This window comes from Panthera onca, chromosome B4 (assembly GCF_046562875.1).
Source record: "Panthera onca isolate mPanOnc1 chromosome B4, mPanOnc1 haplotype 2, whole genome shotgun sequence".
NCBI classification, from domain to species: Eukaryota; Metazoa; Chordata; class Mammalia; order Carnivora; family Felidae; genus Panthera; species Panthera onca.
Genome location: NC_138345.1, coordinates 131,053,041 through 131,079,779, shown reverse-complemented (window position 1 = coordinate 131,079,779; position 26,739 = coordinate 131,053,041). Strand labels below are relative to the sequence as shown.

The following is a 26,739-nucleotide window of genomic DNA, read 5'->3' as shown; positions in this document are numbered from 1 at the left end:
GGAAAAGAGGGAAGAGGCGAGAGACAGCACGCGGTCGGGGCCCGAGTCCTGGGGGGGGGGGGGGGCTGGGAGTGGGGCTGGTGACACCGGCCACCTGTCTCCCCCTAAGGAATCGGGAGCACGTGAGAACCGGCTGGAGGCCGGGAGGTCACAGCTAGCTGACCCCCCTCTGCAGGCTGGGGCCTCGCTCTGGAGACGCCTCGACCGAGGGCACAGGGCCAGCGGGTGGCCGAGCCAGGACTCATGCTGGCCTCGGGGAGCCACAGGGGAGCTTGGAGGAGGCAGCCGACTGCCTGCGTCTAGGGCGGCCAGAGCCGGGAGGGTCCGGCATGGGAGTGGAGGGAGCGGGGCCGGGGGTCTAGACAGGGAACAACACCGAAGGGGCTTTGGCACCTCCCACGACACGTGGGGTGAGTCTGGAGCTGCGGGATGGTGAGGGGACGAGGGCCGGCCAGGGACGCGGGCACCTCTGGAACCCCCTCTTGTCCTTTCTGGGGCCCCCCAGCCTTCCTGGTCCCCGGGGAGAGGAAGCTCTTGCTCGGCTTTACTAGGGAAACTGAGGCAGGAGCGTGGAGCCCGTTCCAGTCATCCCAGCAGAGGTGCGCCCGGACCTCGCCTCACACCTACGCCCCCAGCTGGGGGACCCGGAGCACCTGTTCTCCGGGCAGCGTCCAAGGGGACGCCCTCGGTCAGCTCAGGAAGCCCCCCCCCGGGCGCGGAGGCCCCGGGGACGCAACCAGCTCTGTGACTCGTTTTGCTGCCCTGAGTCTCGGGCCCCTCAACTCGAAAGTGGGGATGGTTGTGCCCCTGCCTCACCGGGCCGACCAAAGGCAGACGCTGCGACAGGTAGAGGGGAGGCGGCGCTGGAGACAGATGGGCCGAGATGTGAGCCTCTGAATTATTGACCCGGGTGAGTCACGTCCCCCTTTTGAACCTCAGTTTCCTCTGGAAAATGGGGACAGCAGCAGGTGCTTACTTCAAAGGGTTGTTGTGAGCCTTAACAGGGATGCTGTCCAGAATGTTTGCTCGCGGCGGGAGCTCGGTCAAAGCCGGCCGCCCCTCCCCGCCTTGGCCTCCGAGCCTGCAGGGCCCTCATAAAGTCCAGATGGGACGCCGGGGTGACAAGGGTGACTCAGAGCTCCACCCCGGGCCCTGCGAGGTGCCAGAAGCTGCCGTCCGCTCCCAGCCCCTCGGGCCGGCTGCCAGGCGCCCCGGTCGGTTTGCGAGGAGACCCGGCCCGTTGCCATCCGGTGCGCCGGCGAGGCCGAGGCCGTGGCTGTGCCCTGCCTAGAGGGTGCCCGGCTGGGTAGTCGCCCGCTTCTGGTCTGCCACTCAGTCAGTCAGTCAACACACGCGCATCCGGCGGAGGCTCCGTGTGCTCTGGGCTGGGCCCTGGGGAAGCGGAAGAGGACCAGAGCTGGTCTCACAGTCTGGGAGAGCCATGTGGAAAGAACACGTCCAGTGGAGGAGCTGTGGAAGCCAGAGCCGTCAGTCAGCCCCAACTGGGGTATCTGGGAGGGCTTCCCGGAGGTGGCAGATGATGACTGATCCAAGTCCCGGCTCTACCAGGGGAGAGGCAGGGAGTGGGCAGGTAGGTGTGGAAGAGAGCAGGGAAGGCAGTCGAGGACATGGCTGGTCCCCCTCGGGGGCGGCAGGGGGCTTCCTGGGGAAGCCTGGGGCCCAGGGAGTCCAAAGGGGCAGGCGGAGGGGCTCGTGTGCCAAGACCTGAGGGGACGGGGCAGGGCTTCGTGAAGGGAAACGACCGCCAGCTCTGTTTCAGAAAGCCCACGCTGGTGGGGCGCCTCGGTGGCTCCTCTGGTTAAGCCTCTGACTTTGGTCCAGGTCATGATCTCACACTCCGTGGGTTCGAGCCCCGCCTCGAACTCCGCGCTAACAGCGTGGAGCTCTGCCTCGGATCCTTTGCCTCCCTCTCTCTCTGCCCCTCCCCAGCTCTCTCGCTCGCAAATAAATAAACATTAAAAAAAAAAAAAAGGGGCGCCTGGGTGACTTCGGTTCGGGTCGTGATCTCATGGTCCGTGGGTTCGAGCCCCGCGTCGGGCTCTGTGCTGACAGCCCGGAGCCCGTTTCGGATTCTGGGTCTCTCCTGTCTCTCTGCCCCTCCCCCACTCATGCTCTGTCTTGCTCTCCCTAAAATAAATGGATGTTAGGAAAAAAAAGAAAAAGTCCAGGCCGATGGGGCGCAGGTCGGACGGGAGGGGAAGAGCTAGGCGTCTGGGGACGGGAGGAGGGGAGAATGAACAAGGATAAACCGCCGCATCCAAGGGCGGGACGCAGTGGGGAGGAAGGGTCGCTACCCGCTGGCCAGGCCGGACTCTCCCCAGGCTGCCGGGTGCCCCCCCCCAGCCACCTGCCAGCGGTGGTGATGGTGCGAGAGGCGAGACGTCGTGAGCTCCTCGACGGGACACTCTCCGAGACTATTTTTTGCACTGAAGGGTCTGGCCTCGGACCTGGCAACACGTCCTGCCCTGAGAGAGAGGGAAGTGACAGGTGGGAACCGGGCAAAATGGAAGGAAGAGGTCTGGATGCTCGCGGGCCTTGGAACTGGGGTTTGGGCCAAGTTGAACCAGACCTCCTGGGGCGGGCGGGGGGCGGGGGCGTCCAGCTGACTTCTGATTGCAGACCGCGCAACAACGGCTGCGGTTTCCGAAACGCGCCCTGTACTCCGGGCCCCGGGCTGTACGTCTCACTCCTGTTGTCTCAGGGGGTCCCCGTGACCCCCAGGAACGGTGGCAACCGTCACAGGGACGGCACCAGCCGATGCTTGCATGACGCCGCTAGGCCCTGCCACTCTTCTCGGCCTTTTACGTGGATTGGCTCATTTTGGTGCTTCACGATACTTCCGTGAGGCCCGCTCGGCTATCCGCAACTTGCAGGCGGGGAAACTGAGGCACGGAAAAGTTCTGTAACTGGCCGCGCATGGCAGAGCTAGGAGCGAGGAGGTGATGGAGGCTGGCGGCCCGTGGACGGGGACGTGGGCCTGAGATCTCCCCCCTCCCCCGCTTCCCCCCCCCCCCCCCCCCCCCCCCCCGTGTGCCTTCCGCAGGTGTGTGCAGGCTGAGGGAGGGGCATCCGGGCTCAGAGCAGGGGAGAAGGGAGAAAAGGGAGGATGGGGGAGGGGGAGGGTCTGCGGTCTGCAGGGGTAGCGCTTCCTGAGGAGGGTCTGCGGTCTGCAGGGGTAGCGCTTCCTGAGGCGGGGGGGCACTGTGGGGTGACATTGCCCCACCAGAGCGGCCGCAGGGTGGCCCACTGACAGAGTGGGTGAGGGTCCCAAGGCCCCGAACGTGGTGGGGCCGGGTGATTGGAGGTCTAATAAAGGGAGCCTCGTGGCTGTCAAGGAAGTGACAGAACTCTGTCCTCCCTGAGAGCACCCCGTACCCCACACAGCTTCCCACCTTCTGTGGCCTGACAAAAGCCGGTGGCCTCTTTGTGGGCCTTTATTTCGAGCCCCTGTTGGCCACTCCCTTCTGGAAGCATTCCCGAGTTTCTCTGGCTGCTGTGAAAGTTCCGGCCTACGTTTTGCCCCAGGCTACATACCCCCCACCCCCCCCTCCCCCAGCCAACCCTCGGCCTTCCCTACCCTCTACGAGCTGAGGACACCCACACCCCCGTCTCCACCCAGGCAGCTGTCCTTGAGCCAGGGCACTGCCCGCCTAAAACTCCCTTGTGGCTCCCCACCGGGTTAAGAATGAAGTGACAGCTTGGATCCATGGTCCCCACCGTCTACGCAGATCGGAATCTAGCTCCAGCCTGACCCTCTGGGCTCATTTCGGATCCCTCCGTGCCTGCCTCTAGCCAAACCCAGCTGCCCTGTCCCAGAATGGGCTTTACGTTCCTACGTGCCTTTGAACATGATGTTCACCCAACCTGCAATATGCTCTCCACCCTCCTAGCCTAGCTAGTTCCCGCTCAGCACCAGCACGGCCTCCTCCAAGAAGCCTCCCCTGACCTCTCAGCCTGGGTTTGCTGCATCCTCTGTGCTGATTGTGGCTCCCTGTAGCTAACTGAAGAGCCACAGATTGGAGGGAAGACAGGGCCTTGGCAGTGGCCTCGAGACTGAGGCTGCTCAGGTCTGGCGTCCCTGAGAAAGGTCTGGGCTGGAGACGGCCAAGAGCCAACGATGAGCACTCAAGGAGAACAGGTGGACGGTGGCAGGAGAGCTGGGGACACACTCTGGGGAACTCCAACATCGGAGGGCTGGGCGGAGGGACACAACTCCACAGAGTTCTCGGCAGGAGTGGGGAAGGAAGATGACGCCCAGCATTCATGCCCTGGTGTTGTCCCCTCCTCTTGAATCTGGGCTGGCCCCGTGACCTGTTTTTGCCCGATGTGATGGAAGCGACACCACAGCACTTTCGAGCCTCAGTCGTAAGAAGTTTGTAGATGGTACCTGGGCAGGTATGATACCCCAGCCTGTGCTCTTTTCCATAGCACATCCCCGGCTGCCTGAGGCCGGACCTTGCAGCCACATCACGTGGTTTTGGCCAAATTCCCCCGTGTGACAGGTTACTGGGTTTTCCCCAGGGCAGCTCACCCGGGCACCTGCTGGAACCCTAGGTTTTTTGTTTTGGGGGGGTTTTTTGGGGGGACACGATTCACACAAATGCACAAATCACCAAGTGCACGGCGTGGTACATTTTTACATGTGTTTACACCCACGTGGCCACTACCCAGGTCAAGATCTCCAACATTGCCAGCACCCCAGAAAGTTCCCTCGTGACCACTGCTAGCCCATGTCCGTCCCCGGCCCAGAGGCACCCACTGTGCGGATGACCGTCACCATAGTGACAGTTCTGCCTTGAACTTCACATAAACGGAATCGTACCGCAGGTCTTCTTTTGTGTCTGGCTGCCTCACTCAACCTTGTCTGGAAGATTCACCCAAGTTTTTGCGTGTAGTTTTCTAACGTATGAATGGACCACAATCTACTCGTTCATTCAGAGGTGGAGCACTTTTCCCACGTTGCCCTGGTTGTCCAGCTTGTCCTGGAGGCCGAGGAGGGGGTGGTGGGAGGCAGGCACCGAGAAGGATGTTGCCATGGCCCAGGTGCTAGATGGGGGGGGGGGCGGGGGCCGGGTTGGGCTAAGGCGGTCCTGGAGGCAGAGGACGGAGTGGAGGGATGTCAGGGGGGCTGGTGGGAGGCAACCGAGTATGGTGAGTGCCGAGGCTGGATGATTTGATGGCTCGGGGGTCCCGGTTCTTCCTTCTTTCTACTCGGCCGTTTTTAGCATATCGATGAGGCAAAGTCGTGGCAACATGGGGACTTCACCCAACACCATCTGAAGGCGGGGAGAGAGAGGCCCTCCCTTTCTTGTACCCTTTTCTTAAGAGCAAGGAACACCTCCCAGATGACCCCCTCCAGCCCTCCACCCCCACTCAAGTCTTCGCCCCCCGGCAACTCACTGGCTGGAATTACCTCCCGGGCCAGGGAATGGGATCACATCGTTCCTAAACCCATCACTGGCCAGGGAATGGGACGTCTTCCCCACAACCCACATGGTTGCTCCCCTGTGGGTCTTGCCCTGGACATACCAGGGATGTTCACAGGGCATTTGCTCATGCCGTTCCCTCACTTGGAATGCCCTTCCTGCTTTTTCCATCTGGAAAAGACATAGTTCAAAGCCACCTTCAAAAGCCCTCTCCGATCCGCAGGCTGGGTCGGGGTCCCCTCTGGGTGCCCACGACCTCCGGGACCCAACCTGTTTTTGTGCCCTCGGTGGGGGCAGGGTCAGTCCTTGTTCACCTCCCCCGGTGCCTGGCCCGGATTGATGGGGAAGGCCGTGGGGGGTGAGGCCAGCTCACCTGCCCTCCCACCTTAGCTACAGCCCTGCAGATGGGACAGCCGGGCTGGGCTCGAAGTGGCTGGCAACTGGGACCAGGGTTCGGGAGCCGCACAGCTGGCCGGCTGGGATGAGGCCTCCAGCCTGGTGGGCGTGGGGTGGCCGCATCCACCACCCGCCCCCACCTTGCCCAGGGCTGGACGTGACCTCTGGGCACAGCCTCAATAGAGGACGGAGGCTGAAAGGCAACCATTTGACAGGAAAGCAAACTAAGGCTTAGAGAGGGGATGTGGCTGGCCCCAGGTCAGAGCCTCAGCTCCCCTCCTCTTTCCAAGGCCTAGACCTATAGCGCCCACTCCAGGGCGTCCCGGGCTTTGAGGTGCACATGAATCGCCGGGGGTCCGTGTCACAGTGCGGATTCTGACTCAGTAGGCAGGGGCGGGGCCCGGACTCGGGAGTTTCTAACCGGCTCCCTGGTGACGCGGCTGCGGCGGCTGGTCTGCAAACCCCACGTGGCGCTGCAAAGCCGTGGCCCTGATGGAGGAACTCCACCCTCAGAGCTCCCAGGCCGCCCTTCAGGAAGGAGTGCCAGTGGGGGGTGAGGGGGGTGGGGAGGGTGGTAAAGCCCCGACCTCCATAACCCGCCCTGCCCCAGCCATCCTAGACGCCAGAGCCGCGGGAATATTTTATTAAGTTAAGAAGGCTCATGGAGCAGAAGAGAAACGCCTTCATGGGGCGGCTCCAGTGGTTCCGTGCCCAGCACCCCCTCAGAGGAGGAGGTGAAGCCTTAGGGAGCTGCCGGCTCCCTCTGCCCATCTGTCCCTCTGTCCAGAGTCCCAAGGTGTGGGTCCCCTCGGGGCAGGAAGTAGTTAGTGGGAGGTAGGGTAGGAAGAGGGTGGCTGGCTGGCTCCCTGCCTCTCCCACCAGAGTCAACGCTGCCGTGGCCGCTGCTGCGTCCCTGCTGGACGCCCCCCCCTCACCCCCTGGGGCAGGGCCACGGGCCCAGAAGCCTGAGCCCCCCGTGGCTGGAGACAGAGGGGGAGCCAGCGTCCAGGAATTGGTTTTTTCAAAGTATAAAGTGTTGGGGGGGGGGGGGAGGAAAAAAAATCTATATAAAAATCTCTTCACATATAAAATCCTGAAGAAGGTGCAAAAGGTAAGACCCAGTGCGAGGGGCGCGCTCAGATACGCAGAGTGTGTGTGTGTGTGTGTGTGTGTGTGTGTGCGCGTGTGTGCACCTGTGTGCGTGTGTGTGGTGGGGACGAGTGCATGTGCGGCCCACAGCGGGCGGGGAGAAAGCTTGGCTTCTGACTTCCATCCGGCAGGAAGGAGGGCGACTGACTGGTCCCCTCAGTATGGGGGCGTCTGCTGCGGGGCTCGGCCACCAGGACCTGGAAGACAAGAGTCGGGGAGCGGCAGGCTTAGGCCAGGCAAGGGCGGCGCTGGGCCTGGCCCACAGGGTGGCCTTTCCTGCGCGTCTCGGGAAGTCCACAAGGACTGGTCAGAAAGAAGCAGCTTCAAGGGTGCCTGGGTGGCTCAGTCGGTTGAACGTCCGACTTCGGCTCGGGTCACGATCTCGCGGTTCGCGGGTTCGAGCCCCGCGTCGGGCTCCGTGCTGACGGCTCGGAGCCTGGAGCCCGCTTCAGATTCTGTGTCTCCCTCTGTCTGCCCTTCTGCTGCTTGCACTCTGTCTCGCTCTCAAAAATAAATACACACTAAAAAAAAACTTTTTTAATTAAAAAAAAAAAAAAAAAAAAAAAAAAAAGAAAGGGAAAGCAGCAGCTCCAGGTAGAGCCGGCATTAGGAAAGCCACCGTAAAAATGCTCCGAAGCCTCGTAAGTCAGAGATGGCCATAAGACTAAGTCGGGGGCCAGGCTCCATCCGTGATGTCGGAGGTGTGGAGCTCGGTGGAAGGAGCGCTGTGGCCGGTGAGGGATGCGCGCGCGCCACGCTGCCAGGCCTGAAGGTGGGGCCAGCGCCCGGCACCTGCCACCGCGGCCGACGCAGCTGAGCCAGCAGCGGGGAGGAGGGCCGCGGGCTGATGAGGCTGCGGGTGTGGCTGTCCCCATTCTAGAAAGGGGAACAGAGGCCACGAGAAGGAAGCGCCCTGGGCCCGCTGGCACGGTCAGTCGGGGGTGGATGAGCCTTGGGCTCGCACCTCCAGGCCCAGTGCCCGACTTGGCCCCGCCCCCGCTCGGCCGTGCCCGCCCCTCGGCACCTACCTTTACTCGGCCAGGCTGTTGCGCATCGACTCCTTCTCCCGCAGCGCAGCCATGGCAAGGCGCAGGTGCTCCTTCAGCTGCTCGATCTCCCGCTCCGAGCGTGTCTTGATGTGGTTCAGCTCTACGTACACATCCTGGTACTTTCCCGAAGCGAAGCGCTCCTTGTCCTGGGAGGGCGTGGAGGGGCCGTGAGGCCACGGAGCCTCCCCGACCTGGCCCCGCCTACCTGGCCCAGGCCCACGGCGCTCTCTGCCGGCACAGAGCAGCCAGGCCCCAGCACAGCCCTACGGCCCTGTCCCTTGGGGCGCCCCCTCGGCAACCCCTAACCCTGAGTACACCCTCCCAGCACGGCCCAGTGAGCCTCCAGGATCATTTTCACCTCTCGAGACGGGAGCCGAGGTTCAGGGAGGCAAAGGCCACTCGGCAGTGAGCGGCCAGGATGTGAACCAGGTCGGCCTGGCCCAAGCCTTGGGCCCTTTCCATGAGTCTGACTCACACATGCTCACAGAGGATGTCAAAGACTTAGGGATGTGGCACCAGGCAGGCCAGGCTCACAACCCTGGACCCAAATCCGGGCCCTTCCCCACTGCCAGCCACGCAGCTTCCTCACTGGGACGCATGCTCCACCCCGCAGGGACTTGGGTCTTTTCTGTTCACAGCTGTCTCTCCAGCGCCTAGCACGGTGCCCGGCACACAGTAGATGCTCAATAAAAATTTGCCGAATAAATAAAAGCAAGTGTGGCCGTGGCCAAGTCACTTATCCTCTCTTAGCCTGTTTCTTTGTCTCCAAATAGGGACAAGGACACCTTGTCCTCGGGAGAGGCCCGAGGAGAGCCGTGACATGAGGAGGCAAGGAGAGTGCCTGGCACAGAGCAGGCGCTCACAGGTGGGTCCAGAGGCTCCCTCCCCAGCGGCCCCCAGTCAGGCCCTACCTTCTGCAGCATCTGTAGCTCATCCCGGAGGCACTGCACCTCCTTCTTCAGGTACTGGAGCTCGTTCTCCTTCACCCGCAGCAGCACCTGGGGTCATGGGCGCCAGGCTGACCCAGGGCCAAAGGCCAGGGCTACCCCGGCCCACGGCACCCTGCAGCCTGGCTCTCTCTGCCTCAGGCCCCTAAGATGCAACCCCCAACCTGCACCAAGACCCACCGCACCCCATGGGCAGGCTCCTCCAGGAAGCCCTCTCTGATTTCTCCTTGCTGGTTCGAAGATTCAAGAAGTTAACAGATATGAAGGACTTATAGAAGCTCCAGACAGAGTAGAGCCTTATATAAATTTTCGTACAATAAAATAAAACACGAGGGTGATCCTAGGATCACGCACGTTTTCTCACTCCAGCCTCTCCCAGTAAGGGGGGTGCCAGCCTCATTCTACAGAGGAGATACTGGAGGGGGCAGGACCCGAAGGGGAGGGCTGGACTCTGGCTGTAGGGCTCTCCTCCCTGGGGCCCAGCCCCGCGGAGCGATGCCACTCCCTGCGGCAGGGCGCAGCCAGCCTGTCGGGGCCCCGAGAACCAGCCAGGCTGCCCGGCACAGGGGTGGGCGCTCACCTCCAGCTCACAGGAGCTCCGCTCACTGCTGCGTCCACAGCCGTCGCTGGTGCCCTGCGAGGCAATGAAGCCGCGCAGCCGGTCGATCTCCTCTGACAGGCGGGCGTGCAGCTCCTGGGGGGCAGGGACGGTCAGCGCAGGGACGATGGACCGCCGGCCCCGGAGCCCCCCACCCCGGGCCAGGCTCACCTGGTTGTGGCGCAGCAGCTCCTGGCCCTCCTGCTGGCAGCGCCGTAGCGTGTGCTCACGCTCCTCGGCCTGCCGCGTCAGGGCCCCGATCTCCAGGCACTTCTGCGAGTACTGCTCGGACAGCACCTGCAGCTCCCGCTTCAGCGCCGCCACGTCCGACCTGTGCGGGGCGGAGGACGGCAAGGACGGCATGGGACTCGGGGCAAGACAGACTCAAAGCAGCTCCAGACTCCGGGTTCCCGCCCTAGTTTTGCCTTCAGTCCACTGTGGGGGTGTGACCTGGTGACAGCCTCTCTGGGCCGCAGGTGCCTCCCGTATGAGGGGCTGAGTTAAGCCTCAAAGGCCTCCCAGGTCCTAACATCCCAGAACTGTGCTCCGTGGCTAGGAGGGACACCTACTGGCCGAGGGTGGTACTGCAGCCCAGCTCTAGGGGACACTAACCGGAAGAGGAGGGGGAGGCTGAAGAAGGGGTCTGAAGAGCTATCTCCGTGGACTGGCACGGGGGTCTGGCTGAGGCCCCACCGCTTCTGTTCCCTGTGCCAGGTGGCTGATCAGGAGTCTCAGCTGGGGGCAAAATGATGTGTCCTCTGCCGAGGGGCCTCGGCATAGGTTCCTGCCTCATAAACACCAAGGTGGGCAGCTGGGCCCTTAGCTCAGAACGAGGCCCAGCCCACAGACCCCAGGGTCCGGATGCCAGCTTACTGGTGCTGCTTGCGAAGGCCATCTGGACCCTGTTGGAGACTCCGTGTCTTGCTCAGTTCCCGGCTCAGCTCCTCCTGGTAGGCCTTCTTCATGGCTTCGATGGCTGGAGGCAGGGCAGAGGCATGGGGGGATCTTGGGGAGGGGTCAGCAACAGTAAGCTCCACCTCCTCCAAGGCCCCACAGATACCATGCAGGCAGGAGCAAAGAACACTGGACCAGGCTGTATCAGGAGCTGAGGGGCTTTGGGTAAGTTGCTAGACCTCTCTGAGCCCATCTATCAAGGGAGGGTGACAATCCCTGTCTGACGGGACAGTGCTGGGGAGACGCCTCAGCATCTGACCACTGGTACGTCTTGTTGGTCATGTCCAGGTGAGGCCCCACACAGCCCGCCATCCCTGCAGAGCCTGGAGGGTTCTTTAACAAGGCCCAGCTCCCTTGCCCAGCCCGGCGGTCAGGAGTGCAGGGGCTGCAGCTGGTACAAATCTATGCAACTTTACGCAGGGCACTTAATCACTCTTTGCCTCCAGTCCCTTGTTGGAAAACAGGGTTACCAATAGCACCTTCTCTCGTGGGTTATTGGAAGATGCATGTAGAGCATTTAGAGCAATGCTTGGTCCAAAGTAAATGCCCAGTAAATGCTCCCGTTGGCTTATTTTTCGGGCTGTGAGCAACCAAGGACCAAGTGTTTCCACACTCACGCAGGGTTATTGGGAGGATTAAATGAGCCCTCACCCATAATCTTATCCATAATTCTCAAATCCGAAGGCTCTGAACACTGAGAGCTTTTCATAACTCTTTTGGTGGCAATCCCTGACCCGAACAGACGCAGGGCCACTTGCGGTCATTCTCAGCCCACGTTCAGCATGACTCTGAGAAATTTCACTGTAAAAACCTTAGTGCTAGATTCCAGGGGAGAGTCCAGACTCTGCTGGGAAGGATATCTAACTGAGGTACTAAGTTATCTTCCTAAAATGCAAAACACACTGGCCCCAGGCTGTTTGCGATGAGGGGCCAACGGGGCCACCGGGGGTGTGAAGCACGTGGCATAGCGCTGACAGGTGGGAAAGTTCTGGATCACGTGACTTCTCTCGTCCTTTCCTATCACTCTGCAAACCGCTCCGAAGTGCTTAGGATGTACCAGACCTACACAGCAGGTGCGCAGTGAACACAGGGAGGGAGGGAGCTGTCCAACGTCTCGGGCATTCCTGTTTCCGGCTTGGGAGGGCAGGGGGTGGGGTTCAGGGCACGGCTTTGCAATCAGGGTGCTCTGAGCTCCATCCCCGGCTCTGCCATCTGGACAAGTCACCAACCTCTCTGTGCCCGTCTATTCATCTGTTAAATGGGGGGCCCTCGATCAGGCACTGCAAGGGCCAAGGGTGCTCGCGTTCCCCAGAACGGGGCTTGGCAAAGGCTCACGCCTTTCCTCCCGCTCTGCCCAGGGTCCGGCCCTCTCACCCGGGGAGATGGCACTTCTGTGGCTGAGCAGGCTCTACCCCAGCACAGAGCGCGCGCCTGAGCACGGAGTTGGGGCTCCGTGCGTGTGTACGGCTTGGGGGCGAAACTCCCCAGTGGCCGCAGGCCCCTGAGGGAGAGGAGTCACAACCCAGGGGGACAGTAGGGGCGGGGGGGGGGGGGAACCTTTTATTGCCTTGGTTTCCCTTTCTCAAGTAGGAGCAGAGGCCCGTTCTAGGGGCTCCAACCCCCCCCCGGTGCGTTTTCCCAAGTCTCGCATTGAGACCCCCCCCCCTTATCGAAAGCTGTCCCCGATTCAGCCAGGGGCCGCAGCTGGGAGGCTCGTGGGGCGCAGGGTTCTCACCCGAGGCCGTGGCCGCCGTCTCCTCGGCCAGGAGCCACTCCTTCTCCTGCTGCAGCCGCTGCAGCTCCCGCTCGTGGTGCCGCTGCAACTCCTCCATCACCTGCTGGTGCGAGGACTCCATCTCGGCCAGGCTGCGCTCGCACGCCTCCTGCGGGCGGGAGGCCGGCACGTCCCGGGGCTGCCCCCACTGCCCAGGACACGGCCCCCTCCCCAGCCCGAGGCGGGGAGCCTCAGGGGCAGGCTTCTCCACCTCGCCTCCCTGGAGCCGGGAGCCACCGGCCGCACCTGCGCCTGCTCCCCCGGTCCACAAACCTCACCCTGTCACTCTCCTGCTTCCAACCCTTCTGAGGCTCCTATCCTGTGGGGCCAAGTCCCTGCTCCCCTGTCCGACCCTCGTGGCCTCAGCCTGGGCCTTTCCCCACCAAGGAACGCCAGTCACGGCATGTTCACATCTCTGAGCTTTAGCTAAGGCTAAGCCCTCTGCCTGGAACGTTCTTCTGCTACTTTCTCTTCCGGGATAACTGACTTTGGCCTGCAGCCCAGCTCAGTGTCCTCTCTGCTCTGCCTCTGGACGGCCTCTCCCCTGCCTCCGAAGGCTCTGCTTCTGCTGGACTAGAAGTTCTCCCAAGACAGGGAAGACCTGACCCAGCTCGGAGTCCCCGGCGTCTGGACCAGGGCCTGACATGGGGCAGGTGCTGAGTAAGTGAACTGAAATTGATGACATCACAACACAGGGCCTGCAGAGAAGACTGGCAAGTATTTAGAAGGTAATGCCCTTTTAGCGGTAATGCCCACCGCTTGGGAGAGTCAGCTGTGACGGGTGTGCCGAGGGCAGTTGATGGCGTCACCACGCTTTCAGTAACCCCATCCCTCGACCTAGCAGAAAGTCACATGTATGAAGACCTGCGGACGAGGGTGAAACAGATGAAAACGGGACACGGTCCGAGTCCCTAACGGGGGAGCCCTTAAATAAAGGATGGGATCGAGCCTTGCAAAAGAGGAGGCAGGAGGGCAGAGAGGGAGAAGTGACCACGGAAAGTCAATGGCGGGAAGCGAGGGGGACCAGACTCTCTGTTGCAGGCTTTGAAGATGAGGGAAGGAGCCAGGAGCCAAGGAGGACAGGTGGCCACAAGCCGCCGGGAAAGGTGAGGAAATGGGCCCCACCTGGAGCCCAGCATGATCCGCGTTAGGCTACCGTCCTTCAAAACCCTGAGATGGTAACTTTGGGTTATTTAAGGTTGTGGTAAATTTCTTTCAAGAGCAACAGGAAACTATATGGATGCGCTCAAAGGTAACCAAGGTGACCCCTGGGTGGGAGCAGGCAGGAGAAGGAGAGCTCAGATGTTTATTTCTAACCTTTTGATTTGTTTGAATTATTTTCGAAAATGTAAACATATTTCTTATGTATTTGAATTTAAGATCATTCAAAAGGGAAGGGCAAGAGCCCCAAGAAGAAATCGAAGCAGAGGGCCAGATGCGACAGTATACTCCACCACCCCCCCCCACCCGATACCATAGGGCACGGTGGGTGGGGACCGACCTCCACCTGTCCAGCAGCCACACCAGAGGGCTATAAGGGCCAGGCCTCCTGGGTCCAGGTGTTCTGAGTGGGGGGCAGGGAACATCTGTCCCTCTGCATGTGTCCTCCGTGTCCCTCCAGTGACAACAACAGAATATAGCTTTGGAGTTCCACACACTGGGTCCAGAGCCTCGCTGTACCAGAGTGAACTTGAACGAGCCCCTTCCCCACTCTGAGCCTCAGTGTCCTCATCTATAAAACAGGCCCATAAGGCCAACTCATGAGGGTCCCTAAGATAAACCCACCTACAGAGATGGGAGCAGCACAGGGGGTGGGGACTGATGTTCTTAAAGGGCCAGATCAGGCAGGCGGACCCGGCAGTTAATAGGGGGTCAGAGGCAGGACCGAGATCAGGAGGAGGGGCTCCTAGAAGGCCAAGTGCTATTCTCTCTGACATATCTTCCCGAAGGCCGGCAGCCACCTCTGACAGGGATCAAAGTAGATGAAGAAATGTCTGTAAACCTCCCCCCCCCATTAGGCTGGAGGGAGGCAAAGGAGGCACTAAAGCCCCAGTGGGTGAAGCCCCAGAACCACCACCCCCTCCCCCCCCAGCTGCTGTCTATGGAAGCCCCACAAGCTAAAAGATTCCAGGACGAAGATACCAGGCTGGGGAATCTCTCCCCAGCCGTCCGCTCTCCAGGGTCTGCTGAATCCCCAGCCACCTCCTCCCGGGCTGGCGAGGGGACACAGATAGCTCAGCTCCTCTTGTCTGGCACCCTCCACATCTGGGGCCCCTCCTCCACTCCCGTCTTTGGCTTGTTTCCTTATCATTCCCTTCTCACCTCCCCCAATTCTGTCTGCACCATTCCCATCCCAACCTAACAGGATGAAAACACCGACAGCCTTTGTGGTGTCCAATGGCCCCACGGGGACCAGGAAGCCTGGGATGCAGACACAGGTCTGCCTCCCGCTTGAAGGTCTCACCGCCTCTCTGGGCCTCGGTTTCCCCATCGAGAAGCTGAGAAGTCAGAGCAGTGCTTTTCGAACTTCACTTGAGGGACAGAAATCTTTTCCCAAAGGAAATCTAATGCAGGTTCTAAGAGTAAAATCGAAGAGGCTGCCCGGATACCGCTGGCTATGAATGGACCCACCCAGAAAGGTAGCCCCTGGGGCGTCGAAGGGCTCCCAAGTACAGTCTGAGGCCCTCTGGGTGGGGGTCTCTGAGGGTGTCCCAGCTGCCTCAGGCTGTGGGGTTAAGCCACACCCAGCCTGAAGACGCCCCACCCACTCTGTCCTCTGACCTCTAGAGAGCCTTTAACAACACTGGTCCCTCCCTCATCGCACCCCTCCCTATGTCAGGTGACCCCAAAGTCACGCCCCCTCCCCTACTCAGGTCCTAACTCCCCTTGGCCCGGGTCTCCCTTCAGTTGAATGCTTCACCCACCACTCAGCTCCAGATGGCTCCCTGGCCTTGCACAGCCGCCCAGCCTCAGGGCCCCTAGGGGCTCTCCTCTATCTGCTTTGGGCCCAGTCACCCAGTCCTAACCTCTCCTCTCCACACACCCTCCTACAGCCCTCTCTCCTTAGGTCACCGTCCTAGCTCCTGACGCTGGCCCTGTGCCCTCCCAAGCCCCCCTCCACCCCAACACCATTTTCCCCACGTCATTGTCAGACCCCAAATCTCCTCAGGTCTGCGGAATGAGCTCCCAACTCCTTGGCTTGCTGGAGGTCTCCACTGTAGACACCCACCGGCCCTCCACCTCTGGCCCCAGCCCGTGCCCCCACCCCAAACCAGTGCTCTGCTCAATGCCCGCCCCCCGGAAGCCTGCCTGAGAGCCCCGCACATCGACCTCCAACCCTGGAGCTTCTAGAAGGCCCCGCCCACACAGAGCCTAGGATCCCAGCACTCTTTTCTACTTTAGGCAATGGCGGGCTGACGGCCGACAGCTGATGGTCATATATTTTGCAATTCTGTGACACGATTAAGCGCAGCCATTTTAAAAGTTAAAGTATATACGTTTACAATTAACTACGTTAAAAACAAAGGTGATACTCATTCATCACTTCCTAATTATCTCACTGCATTTTATTATGGTTTATGCTCTTGAGGTTTTTTTCTTTGTTTTTAAAGATTTTATTTTTAAGTAATCTCTACACCCAACATGGGGCTCGAACCCGAGACCCCGAGGTCAAGAGTCCCGCGCTCCACCGACTGAGCCAGCCAGGTGTTCCTGTGCTCTTGAGTTTATTTACATCTTCTGTGTCTTGTATGGTGGAAACGCTCTATAATTCTGTGCACGTGTATCTTCCCGATTCGGTGTTCAGGGACATCAGCCACAGTGGGAGTATTTACACCACGGAAATTGGTGAGCATTGCACGTCAGGGCTTGATTTAGTGTTTTGCTGGCTTAAGCGAGGGATGAGAAAACGCTAACAATGCAGATTCAACTTCCCAGCGTGCCACATCTACGACCATCACATTGTCACTAGAACACGGACCTGAGAAAATAACTCTAAATGGAATATTCTCAAAAGGAAACTATTCTCCAGTTCGGCCAAGAAGCTGCAAGTGACGTTGATCAACTAGAGTTTTGACAGATGTCTTTTTGTTTTACTCGTGAACACAAACCAAACTGTCAACCGACACGCACGGCAGAACGACACTCGCTTGTCAGTTAGCTGTGCATACAAGCGTTCGGAAAAACCAATGAAAGTCACAGTCAATTCCGAGAAAAGGCAATGTGCTATATATGTGGAATTCACAATAAGAGTTATATATTTTGTACTTGTACGCTGTGTCCTACACATCCTTTCGGTCAGTAAAATTTATGGGAAACGTACGTTAGTGTGTATGTGTTTACATACACATGGGTTTTTCTGTCAAGCGGTTACCAGACCACCGTCCCAGGCAGACGGAGTGTCCCCTGGGGGCCACTGGAGGGTCCCACATCCCGCGGGCCTTGGCCTGGTAAACACGGGCAGGATTTCTCTGTGCTTAGGGAGTGACCCCGGGGGCCTGCCCGTTGGGGATCCCATTCCCCACTGGCCCTCCTTCCCCAGGGTGGTGTGGGAGAAGGGGTCCACGTGCAGAATGTCACATGGGGGCTCACACACAGGCTCTGCAGTCAGCCGGAACCGAACTCAAATCCCACCTCTGACATCTGCAGCTCAGTTGACCTCGGGCAAGTCCCATAACCTCTCATAGCTCAGTGGCTTGTCTGCAAAACGGGCACAGTGATCACGTCTACCCGCTGGGTACATGACATACGAGGACGCATATGAAATGCCTCGCACGGGTTCCGCTACGCTCCCAGAACGTTAGCTGTTGTCTGAAGCCACGGCAACCAGAAACCTGCCCCGAGCCCCCACGAAACAGCCCCCCGGCCTCACCTGCGAGATGTAGCCCGGGGGGATATGGCTGTCCTCCTGGGGCCTGGGTGCACTCTGAGGGGCCTCTCCTTGAAGGCGCCACGCCTCCAGCTGGGCGCGGAGAGACTGGACCTACAGGGGGAGGAGGCGAGGTCAGCGGGAAGCTGGAAGCCGGCAAGGGTCTGGTGGCAGGCAGTGAGGAGCTTTGGGTCTGGGAAAGGGAGGTGGCCTGCGGCCGAAATGCAGGCCAAGGGGACGTCCCAGCACTTTCCTGGATGGCCAGGTCAGTGACCCAGGAGAACTTTGTCCCAGAGAAGACTAAACGGGGTTGGGAGCAGGACACTGTGATCACAGATATTTATCCCTGCAGGCGGCAGGGAAACGTCTGAGCCTCAGTTTCCCGCCAGGACAATCAGGACAAGGTCTACCCTCTGGGACCACGCGACCGCTGGGAGGGTTACATGAGCCAATGTAGGTAAAGGAGGCCTAGGACGAGGTATTCAGAAGATGCCTAATAAGTGCTCTCTCCCTCCTCTCCCCTTCTCTTTGGTTGCGGAGGACAAAACTAAGGAGGAAAAAAAAAAAAAAAAACAACACCCCAAAACGAGAAAACACCGAGGTCCAGGAAGCAAGATTCCGGTTCACGGGAGTCTGGGGCACCACACGGTGAATCAGGGGTGAGCTTCCCGTCACTTTAGGAATGCAAGATAAACGCCACCGCGCGACGGCAGGGACAGGCGGGGCGCCGGTGGGGCGAGGGGGCTCCCCGAGGCCGGCCGGGATGCCTACCTCCTTCTCCAGCGCCTCGTGGCTGTCACGCGGGGGCCCGCGGCGCTCCCCGCGGCTTTGGTTGAGCAGGGCGGTGAGAGGCACCCGCTTGTTCTCCCGCAGGGGCAGCTTCTCCAGCTCCTGCCACTTCTTCTCAATCTCCTCACTGAGGCGGCTCTGCTGGTCCTCGGTCAGGGGGGCCCCCGGGCCCCGGCGCGGCGCCTCGCCGGCCGGCGTCTCCACGGGCCTGCCGTCCGTGGCCTCAAACCACTTGCGACGCTCCTCGGAGCGCTGCGCCAGGTCCCGCTCCAGCTCCTCCTGCTTGGCCGGGCGGTCGGGAGCGCGGGCCGGGGTGCGGGCCCGCTGCGGGGAGCCCTGAGTCAGCGGGGAGAGCTCCACGTAGTCCAGGGACTGCCGCTGCCCGTCCGCCTTCCGCGGGCCGCCCCGACCGATGACCTCAGAGCCCACCCGCTGCTCCCCCGCCTTCAGGGAGCCCTTCTGGGTGCTGTGCGGCGTGTTCTCCTTATTGCAGTCCGAGAGCCTAGGGTGCCAGCAGAGCCCCGTCAGGAGGGACGTGTGACGCTCAGCCCCCAAGCCTGCGCTTCTGGAGCGCCACCCGTGTGCCAGGGCCCGGGGACAGACCCCGGTGGGGGAAGCAACCCAACCTAGAGGTTACAACTAGAGATTCATCATTAAAGGACCCTGGGAACCATCCCAGCTCCAACGCTTAGCAGCAGAGGGACCAGGAGAGCTGGCTTCCCTCCTTGACCCTCGGTGACCGCATCTGTAACATGGGACAACGGTGCCCCTCACAGGATGGGCGTGAGCACTAGGCGAGTGAATGTGCCTAAAGCGACCGCGAGCCCTTTGCCAAGGCTGATCAAAGTGTTATTACGAAGGTGCGGTTTGAGGCAGGGTCCTGGGTTCAAGAGGCTCACAGTGGAAAGGGGAAGATGCCCACGGTCACGGTTGAGGGGGTGAACAGTGACCTCTGGGTACACAGAGCATGAACGGCGGCAGTCAGCCCCTTCTTCCGTTACTTGCCCAGGCAAAAACTACGCCTCCCGGCGTCCCGTGCAGCTGTGGGGCCACGTGACTACATTCTGCCCAGTGCTGTGAGAGGCGGCACCCTTTCCAGGACCAAACGTGCCCTGGCCTGGCCCCTGGCTGGGACTCCGTGAGGACAGAGCCAAAGGCGGGAGTCGTGGGCCACGGAGCTGCCCCACCAGGCCTGGAGGGCACACCTCTGGATTGTTCTGGAGAGAGAAAGAAATCTCGCCCTTATTTATGCCACTGTGTTCGGGGCTTCTTTGTTACAGCAGCTGAGACTACAGACTAAGTAACGGTCGGGCTGCGTAGACCTGCAGAGTCTACAGAGGGCTCCTGGGCACATCCCTCACGTGAAGGAGGGGCCGCACTCAGCGTGACAGATACGGAATGTGAAACTCAGACAAGTAAGTCACTGGCCGGACGCCGAATAGCCGAGGTATGGCCAGGTCGGGGGGCTCGTGCCGGGGGCCTCCCGATACAATACCCTGCTCCTGCTGTCCCACAGCTGCAATTCCCCGCCCCCCGCACAGGCGGCTAGGGTTCACACTGTGTGCGGGTTCTGCCACCAGCTTACTCAGCCCTCCTACCCTCTAGTCACCTCCAGAGAGTGAGAGCTCCCCATCCAGACACCCTCTGCCTAACTGGCTTAGACGCAGCTCCCACGGTGCATAGACAATCAGCCACCTAGTGGTGGGGGGCGGGGGTGGGGGTGGGGGGTGAGGGGGGTGTCTTTGACTCACTGGCATCTTCTCCAAAGAGTCAAAGCCCCTTCCCACCTTTCAGGCTGTCGCAGAATATAAAGGCATGGCAGTCAAACCTCAAAGTATCTTCAGGGGGGTGCCAAGAACGCTCACTGCCCTCCCTCCATTTTGTTGATGGAGAAACTGAGGCCCGGGAGGCACAGCCGCGGGGCCCTCTGGCGTGTGCCAGAACCCCACTCAGGGAAGCGGGAGGAAGCGCCTCCCTCAAGGTCCCGCTCCAGCTCGGCACATACTTGGTGACATCCGGGGCGGAGGTCGGCCGCACGGTCTTCCTCAGAGCCTCGATCCAGTTTCGCCGGATACCCGAGGTCATGGCCGACAAGGTGTAGACAGCATCCTTGGTCTGCAAGTCCACCCCAAGGGCAGGTTGCCACACGGCCAGCCCCACCGCTCCCTCGCCACCGTGCACCCCCAGGGAGGGCATCTGAGGTCCTGCGCCTGGGGATGAGCTCCCCTCCGCCAGCTGGCTCCAAGGTCTCCCCAACATTCAGCCCCAGTGACAGCCGGGGTCTCCCCCGACACGCAAAGTGCCGGCGGCAGAGCTTCTGACTGGCTCTGAGGACAGGGGCTCTAGGTGAACGAGGGAAGCCCATCACCCCCGATCAGGCCCCCCCCCCCCGCCCCCCGCACAGAGTCTCACGTGGATCTGGAAGCCATAGTTGCGCTGCACCGCGTACTCGGTGACATCCGTGCAGGAGCGCAGGTCGATCTCGCCATCCAGCTCGTCTGCCTGCCGCGGGAAGGCCACGACGGTCCACGATTTCCACTTTCCCCACCTAGGCCCCCCAAGCCCCTCCCGGGGACACCCCCCTCCCCAGCACCTGATGGCGGCAGGGAGCCTCCCCACTTTGTCTCACCTCCTCTGCGGTGGAGTCTCTGTAGTACTTAAGGCTTGAATCTGTCAGCACAAACCAATGCTTCTTCCACTGTGAAGGAGACGTGGCGGTGAGCGAGGGGACGGGGCGGCAGGGAGGGTGGGACGAAAGGGTGTGTGCGTGCACCACTCTACAGCTGTCCTGGGTCTGGCCAGGTCGACCGCGGGGGCCCCGGCCCCCTAAGCCGCCCTGTTGGGGAGCCAGCGGGGGAGGGGGTCAGAGAAGAGTCAGAAAATCCAGATTTTGCAGCCTGGCCCTTCCAGGGACAGCGTCTGTGAAAGGGGTTGGCTTTTCCTCAGTGACCACACCTTCCCTGTCCTCCTGGGAGCCCTTCTCTGACTTGCTGACAGCAACATAGCCCTCTGGACCCTCTCCATCAAGATCACCAAGGCTCCTACAAGTGCACGACCCCCCCCCCCCCCCCGCCCCAGGGCAGACCAGGAAGGGGCTGTGACCTGTGTAAGGCCATTCACCTAGCAAGTCAGGGAGCAGAGCTTTGCGAGTCGTTTTCCCCATGGCCCTCTGGACCCCCTCAGTAACCAAGGACAAGTCTCCCAGAGTAAGACTGGAAGGTGGCTGGGGGGGGGGGGGGGGGCGGAGGTAGGTGTCTGAGCACTGGTCCTATTCTGTTTCTTGATCGGGTTGCTGGTTACACGCGTGTTTGGCTTGTGAGTGCGTTATCTGCACATTTATGATTTGGGCCCCTTTCTGCAGTGCCACTCTCTGCTCCGGCGGGCGCTGGGCTGGCAGGACGCACAGCGAAGGGTAGGGGCGCCACCACAGCCTGATGTTCAATGTGCCAAGCTCAGCCCGCCTCTGGGCTTCTGGCCATTCACTGGAATGCCAGTCAAGGTCCGCCCACCACCAGGGTCAGCACATATCACCCAGTCCTCAGCCCTCCGGGGGCTCCCCCACATCACCAAACTCCATCCACGTTGTTATTTCAAATATTTAGGCTTCTTTCCTCAAGAAATGGCAAGTTTTCAGGGGTGTGCTGGGATGACACTTTCAACTTCTTTCTACACGGCCTCCCCGAAGAAATAGGGGTTGAGCCTCCAAGAGACCTAGATTACAACGATTTTATCCCTAGCTGTGTGTCTTTGGTCAAGTATCTCGGCCTCTCTGAGCTCCATTCTTGGCACTTGTGAAGGAAGGCTAATAAGAAGGTCGGAAGTGTCTATCCCTCCCTAGTCTATGGCAGTTGAGGAGCTAGATGGAGTTCTATGGCCTTAGGCAGCCCAAGTTCTAGGCCTGGGTCTACCGAAGCGGTGACTAGGCCCAGAGGAGAAGTAAGCTTTGTGGGCCTGTCCCCTGTCCGTGCACCAAGGGGCTGGGCTGGCTGAACTCCCGGGGCCCTTCCAGCTCGGACATTCCAAAACCCTGTGAAAGAAGATGAGCAGTGGCCAGCTCTGGGTGGGGCCTGTAATCTCTGCCCTCCAGAGACCCTGGGTGGGGAGGCTGGGAAGGGTCACTGGCAGGGTGCCAGGCCTTGTGTGAGCCTGGAGCGTAGCCACCAGAGGACTGGCGAGCAGGCAGCAGGAACGGAAGGCTGTGGGCTGGAGGGAATAAAACATGTGGGGAGGAAACACAATGAGATTCCCTTTGGCTCCGGGCCCTCCCCGGCATGCGGGCTGCGTGCCGACCCGAGCCACGGGCGCATGCAGGACAGGGGTGGGGAGACGTCCCCTCCCAGGCTGAGCGGGCAGGGAGCCAGCTCCAGCTCCCAGACTCCATCAGCCTGGCAGCTGAAAGGGCAGAGCCAGCGACAGGCCGCTGTCCCTCCTGGTTCTAAGGACGGACACGTTAGAGACAGGGAAGGGTCATTAGCTGAGCTATGGCAGAGACCCTACACGGCCCGACCTCTCTGACCCTGCTGTCTACCCTGGAAAGAATCCTCGTTACCCATATGCCCATTTCATAGACGTGGACTTAACATCTTCACAGACTTCACGTACGTCCTTCACAGAGGACGTAACCAGGGGAGCCCCAGGTGGGTGAGACTTCCGAGCCTGCGCTCTGAGACCCACTTCTATGGGGAGGGAGAGGCTCCCGCATGGCTGAGTCTTGGGGGAATCTGTAATGTCTCAGGCCAGAGGACCTCTGTGAAACCCTCAGACCCAGTCAGGGTCATCAAGAGGGGAGAGGGCCCAGGGGCTCTCAGTGAGAGGAGGGGATAGGGCGTAGGGCGTGAGGGGCTAGGAGGCCTCTACCCCTGCCACCCTGTATGCCTGCAGACTGTCCCAGGGGGCCAAGATGACAGCAGCCTCTGCTTCCCACCCCCTCAGCCCAAGGCCCACCCTGACTGCACGAGAAATGCCCACCCTCAGGGTGCCCACTCTGAGCCCACCTGCACCCCTCCGCTCAGAGGCCAGGCTCTCTAGAGGCCGAGACAAGCTGCGGAAGCAGCTCAGACTCCTGGGCTGCCCCCAAAGACCCCCTGGGGCACTGAAGCTGCACAGGCCAACCCCTCCCCTCTGACTGCAGCCCTCCTACCTCCCCAGGCTCGTCCAAGATCGACATCCATCCCTTCTTGAAGTTGAGCAGATCGGGCTATGGAGAGATAAGGAGGCACATAAGTTAGGCCCGGTGGAGAACCAACTGGGGCTGGGGAAGAAGGAGTGTTGTACCCATCCTGCCCCCTGAGTCCTGCGAGACTGAGGTCCTGGAAAGCCAGGAGAGGGGGCTGAGGGCCCAGGTAACCCCCAAATCCGGGCAGGCTCCCCAACCACTGAGATAGCCTTGGCCCCTGTCCCCGACAACCTCTGAGAGCCAAGACGGCAGGCAGGGTGACTGGCACATCTACCACAGGTGGCCAGGCTCCCCTCCTGCCAGCCTACTTCCTCACGAAAGAGCAGGAGAGAGACCCCAGAGGGCTCCGAGAACAGCCTGAACCAGCAGGGCTGAGCAAACTGTCCAGTCGCTCTCACCGACAAGGCCAGGAGGCCCACCAGGAAAATGCCTTAAAGCCCCCGCTCATCCCCAACCCACTGACCCTCCTGTGGTCCAACCAGCCCTGCCCTGCCCTTCCCTTGTCCCCTGGAGACTCTGAAAGATGGAGCCAGGCCCAGGGTGGGGTCAGAGATCTCCGGAAGGGCCAGGAAGATAGCACTTCGGTGGAGCCAAGCCCTACCTGCCGGGTGCTGCCCAGGGGGGCGCGGCCCCGGGGTCGGGGGGCTCCCAGCCGCTGCATGTTCCAGAGGCCTGTGAGCTAGGTACCCCCTCCCACCCCCACCTAGATGAAACAGATGCTCATCCGGGTGGTTTCTCTGGCCACGCCCATCTGGTGGGCGCCAGCCACCTGACCCTCCCTGCCCACGAGAGACTTCTCTCTCGTGTCTAAGGCCTGGTCCCTCAGCAGTGTCAGCTTCTGCCCGCTGGCAGGGGGGAGAGCAGGGCGGGCCAAGCTTCGGGCAGGGAGGAGGTGGCCACCTGTCGCTATGGCCCTGAGCCCACCTATCAGTACCGCCATCACGGCCTCACCAGGCCAAGGTGTCTGGTTGCCTGGGAAGGAGCTTGCAGCTCGGCTCCGTGGGGTGGGCAGCAGAGACAGCAGCTGGAAACCGGAGCCACCTGACCTGGCCACCTCCCCTGACCCGCCTTCTTCCCCATTCTCCTCTTCCTCAGGTGGAGGAAGTGGCCTAAGAGGGGCTTGGCCCCGGGGCCTGGACATCCACAGCCAGCCACAGCCCAGGCTGTGCAGCCAGGGCCCCTGGATCTCAGCAGGCCAGCAGCCCCACCCCTGCAGGGCAGCCCCTCCCTGCATACCTGTCTGAGGGAGGGGACCCAGGCTCGGCTCAGAGCTGGGAAACCCTGGGGCTGTGTTTGCCCTGTCTCTCTCCATTCTTCCTCACCCTGTTCCCCACGAGTGCCAGAGGCTGCCCCGGGGTGGTCCCAAGCGAAGACTGAAGATTGGCAGCTACACTCGGGGCCACCGAGTCACCTGGGTAACCTCCCTTCAGACCGGGACCTCCAGTGACCCCCAAGGTCTGGCCCACGGTGACTAGGCCTCGGCAAAAACCTGCTGAATAAATATCACTCCCCCACCCCCCCTTTACCTTCCTGATCGAAATTCCTGTGCTTTGGGGGCAGTCTCCACCCTCACCCCCTGGCTCTGAGAAGTCAGGCTATCTGGGATGGCCCACAGAGCTGGCCTTGCTGTCCAGGGGAAAGCCCCTGGGAAGGACGAGCAGACCACCGGGCCATTCAGACTGGGCCAGGGCTGAGGGATCAGCCATAGGCTTCCAGAGCTGAGCAAGGGCTCCCCAGCTAGAATGACAGGCTGGGACCCCAAGGGGTGCCTGGGAAGCAGGGGGGGGAGGAGGGGTCCCTGTGACCTTCCCCTCCCTGAGCCCTGGCTGCCTAATGTAGCAAATGATGCTGGGGGTAGGGGTGCGGGGGGTGGGGGTCCTGCCGTCCCCAAAGCTTTGTGAGAGGGCTGAATGAGCTATGTGTGGAGGAGCTCGGTGACCCTCTGGAAGCTGGTACAAACACACTACGAGCATGTCAGGTACGAGATGGGCACAGTGACCTTGGAGGGAGGAGGATGCCAGTGTGAGATTTTAAACCTGCTGGCGGGAGCGGGGCGGGGGGGACAGGTCCTGCAGTCACCTGGGAACCTCTGTCCAGGGTCAAGAGGTCTGCTAGTCTAAATCTCATGCCACACCTCCACTCAGGCCCAGCCACCCTCCCTCCACCCAAGGCAGCTCACTTTCCCTTTGTCCCTTCGGGAGTACCGGCCAGCTCTCATGGCCTGCCCTCTCCTTCCTTTGGCCATGGCCACGGCCGCGGCCACAGCTCAGCATTGCCTCCCACCCGCCTGGACCACTGACACGGCCTCCTCTAAGCACAGAGCCTCTCAAAAAGGCCTAGGGCCCCGAGTCGGCTCCGAACCTCCAGGGATGGCTCCAGGTGGTTTCAAACCAAGGTCCAGCTGCCTGATGGCACAGAGGCCGCAGCTCACCCTCCCAGCCCGGCCTCTCCTTCGTGTAGGGAACCCTGTTTTTACATCACCACGTATGCTCTCTGATCCCCGGCACAGCGGGACTCCAGGCCCCTCCGCACCAGCCCAAGTCCTCCGCTTAAGTACCAGGCTTCCTCCTCCTCCATTGACCAGGCAAACCCCTACCCACGCCTTAAGGCCCAACTTAATTGCCACCTCTGAGGCCCCTTTCCCTGCACACAACACACACCAACGGCAGCTGCCCTCCCACAGCCTCTGTTGCATTGGTGATTATCGTGAAGCCAGTTCCTTATCCCTCACAGGCTAGAGTAGAAGCAACTCCATTAGGGACATGTGCTGTTCACCCTCCAGGACCAAGGGGCTAAGGGAATGTTTGTGAAAAAAATTAAAAAAAAAAAAATAATAATAACACATCAGGCACTGTTTTAGGCCAGGAAATCAGCTGCGATTGGGAGATGTGGCCCCTGCCCTGGTGGAACTCGGGAGACAGGCAATAAACAAGTGACAGGTATATAATCTGATGCCAGGCGGTGGCTTAGGGAATGAGGCTCCAAGGGCAGGGCTACACAGGGCTAAGGCAAAAAGAGGGGGAAGAGATCTTGACTCCAGGCCTTTAGGCATTTACCCATTGCGGCCACTTTACCATTTGCTTCCTGCAGCTCTCTGAGCTCAGGGCTAGAGGTCAGGAGAGAGGGAAAGGGTGTGAAGAGGCCCAGGAGGGACACCAGGCTGGGGCAGGCTCAGGCATGAAGGCAGCCATGATGAACCCAGAAAGCACCGTCAGTGGTGATCATGAGCCGCCTCTCTGCTCCAAAACCTTTCTTGGCTCCCCAGTGTCCCTGACCAAAGCCTAAACCGCTTCTCCTGGCCTTGGAGGCTTTCCTTCCCAGGTCCCCTTTCCATGTTGTCACCACTCCCCAAACACGACCACCAGCCTTTGTCTACACTGTTCCCTCCCTCCGTCCATTTCCACCTGATAAAGCCCTACAATCGCAGCTGGGCATCTTCCTTTGGAAAGCCCCTTCGCACCACAGGGATATGCTGTCCCTCCTTCAAGTGCCCCCACTCGTTCAACATGGGCTTTCTCAAGAGAGGCGGCTGTGTACATTTCTTATCTAGCCCCAGCGAGAAAACTGGGGCAGACCTAGATACAAATGCTGGC

General features: G+C 60.7%; 1 protein-coding gene across 4 annotated transcripts in view; it reads right to left on the bottom strand.

The window, feature by feature from the left end:
• Positions 1–6,470: 6,470 nt before the first annotated feature.
• The window catches only part of TRIOBP (TRIO and F-actin binding protein), a 50,947-nt gene continuing 30,678 nt past the window's right edge, over positions 6,471–26,739 (bottom strand). For 3 of the 4 annotated variants that reach the window (XM_078449465.2, XM_081796260.1, XM_060656397.3), the window contains 13 exons: positions 23,111–23,167; positions 20,600–20,668; positions 20,383–20,472; positions 19,976–20,085; positions 17,953–18,472; positions 17,185–17,295; positions 12,276–12,423; positions 10,460–10,562; positions 9,758–9,917; positions 9,569–9,682; positions 8,953–9,039; positions 8,021–8,187; positions 6,471–7,189 (listed from right to left, as the gene is read on the bottom strand). In XM_078449465.2, coding sequence (XP_078305591.2) covers positions 8,023–8,187; positions 8,953–9,039; positions 9,569–9,682; positions 9,758–9,917; positions 10,460–10,562; positions 12,276–12,423; positions 17,185–17,295; positions 17,953–18,472; positions 19,976–20,085; positions 20,383–20,472; positions 20,600–20,668; positions 23,111–23,167 — 1,734 coding nt within the window. In that variant the 3' untranslated portion in view covers positions 6,471–7,189; positions 8,021–8,022. The other variant, XM_081796261.1, reaches the window with a different exon arrangement.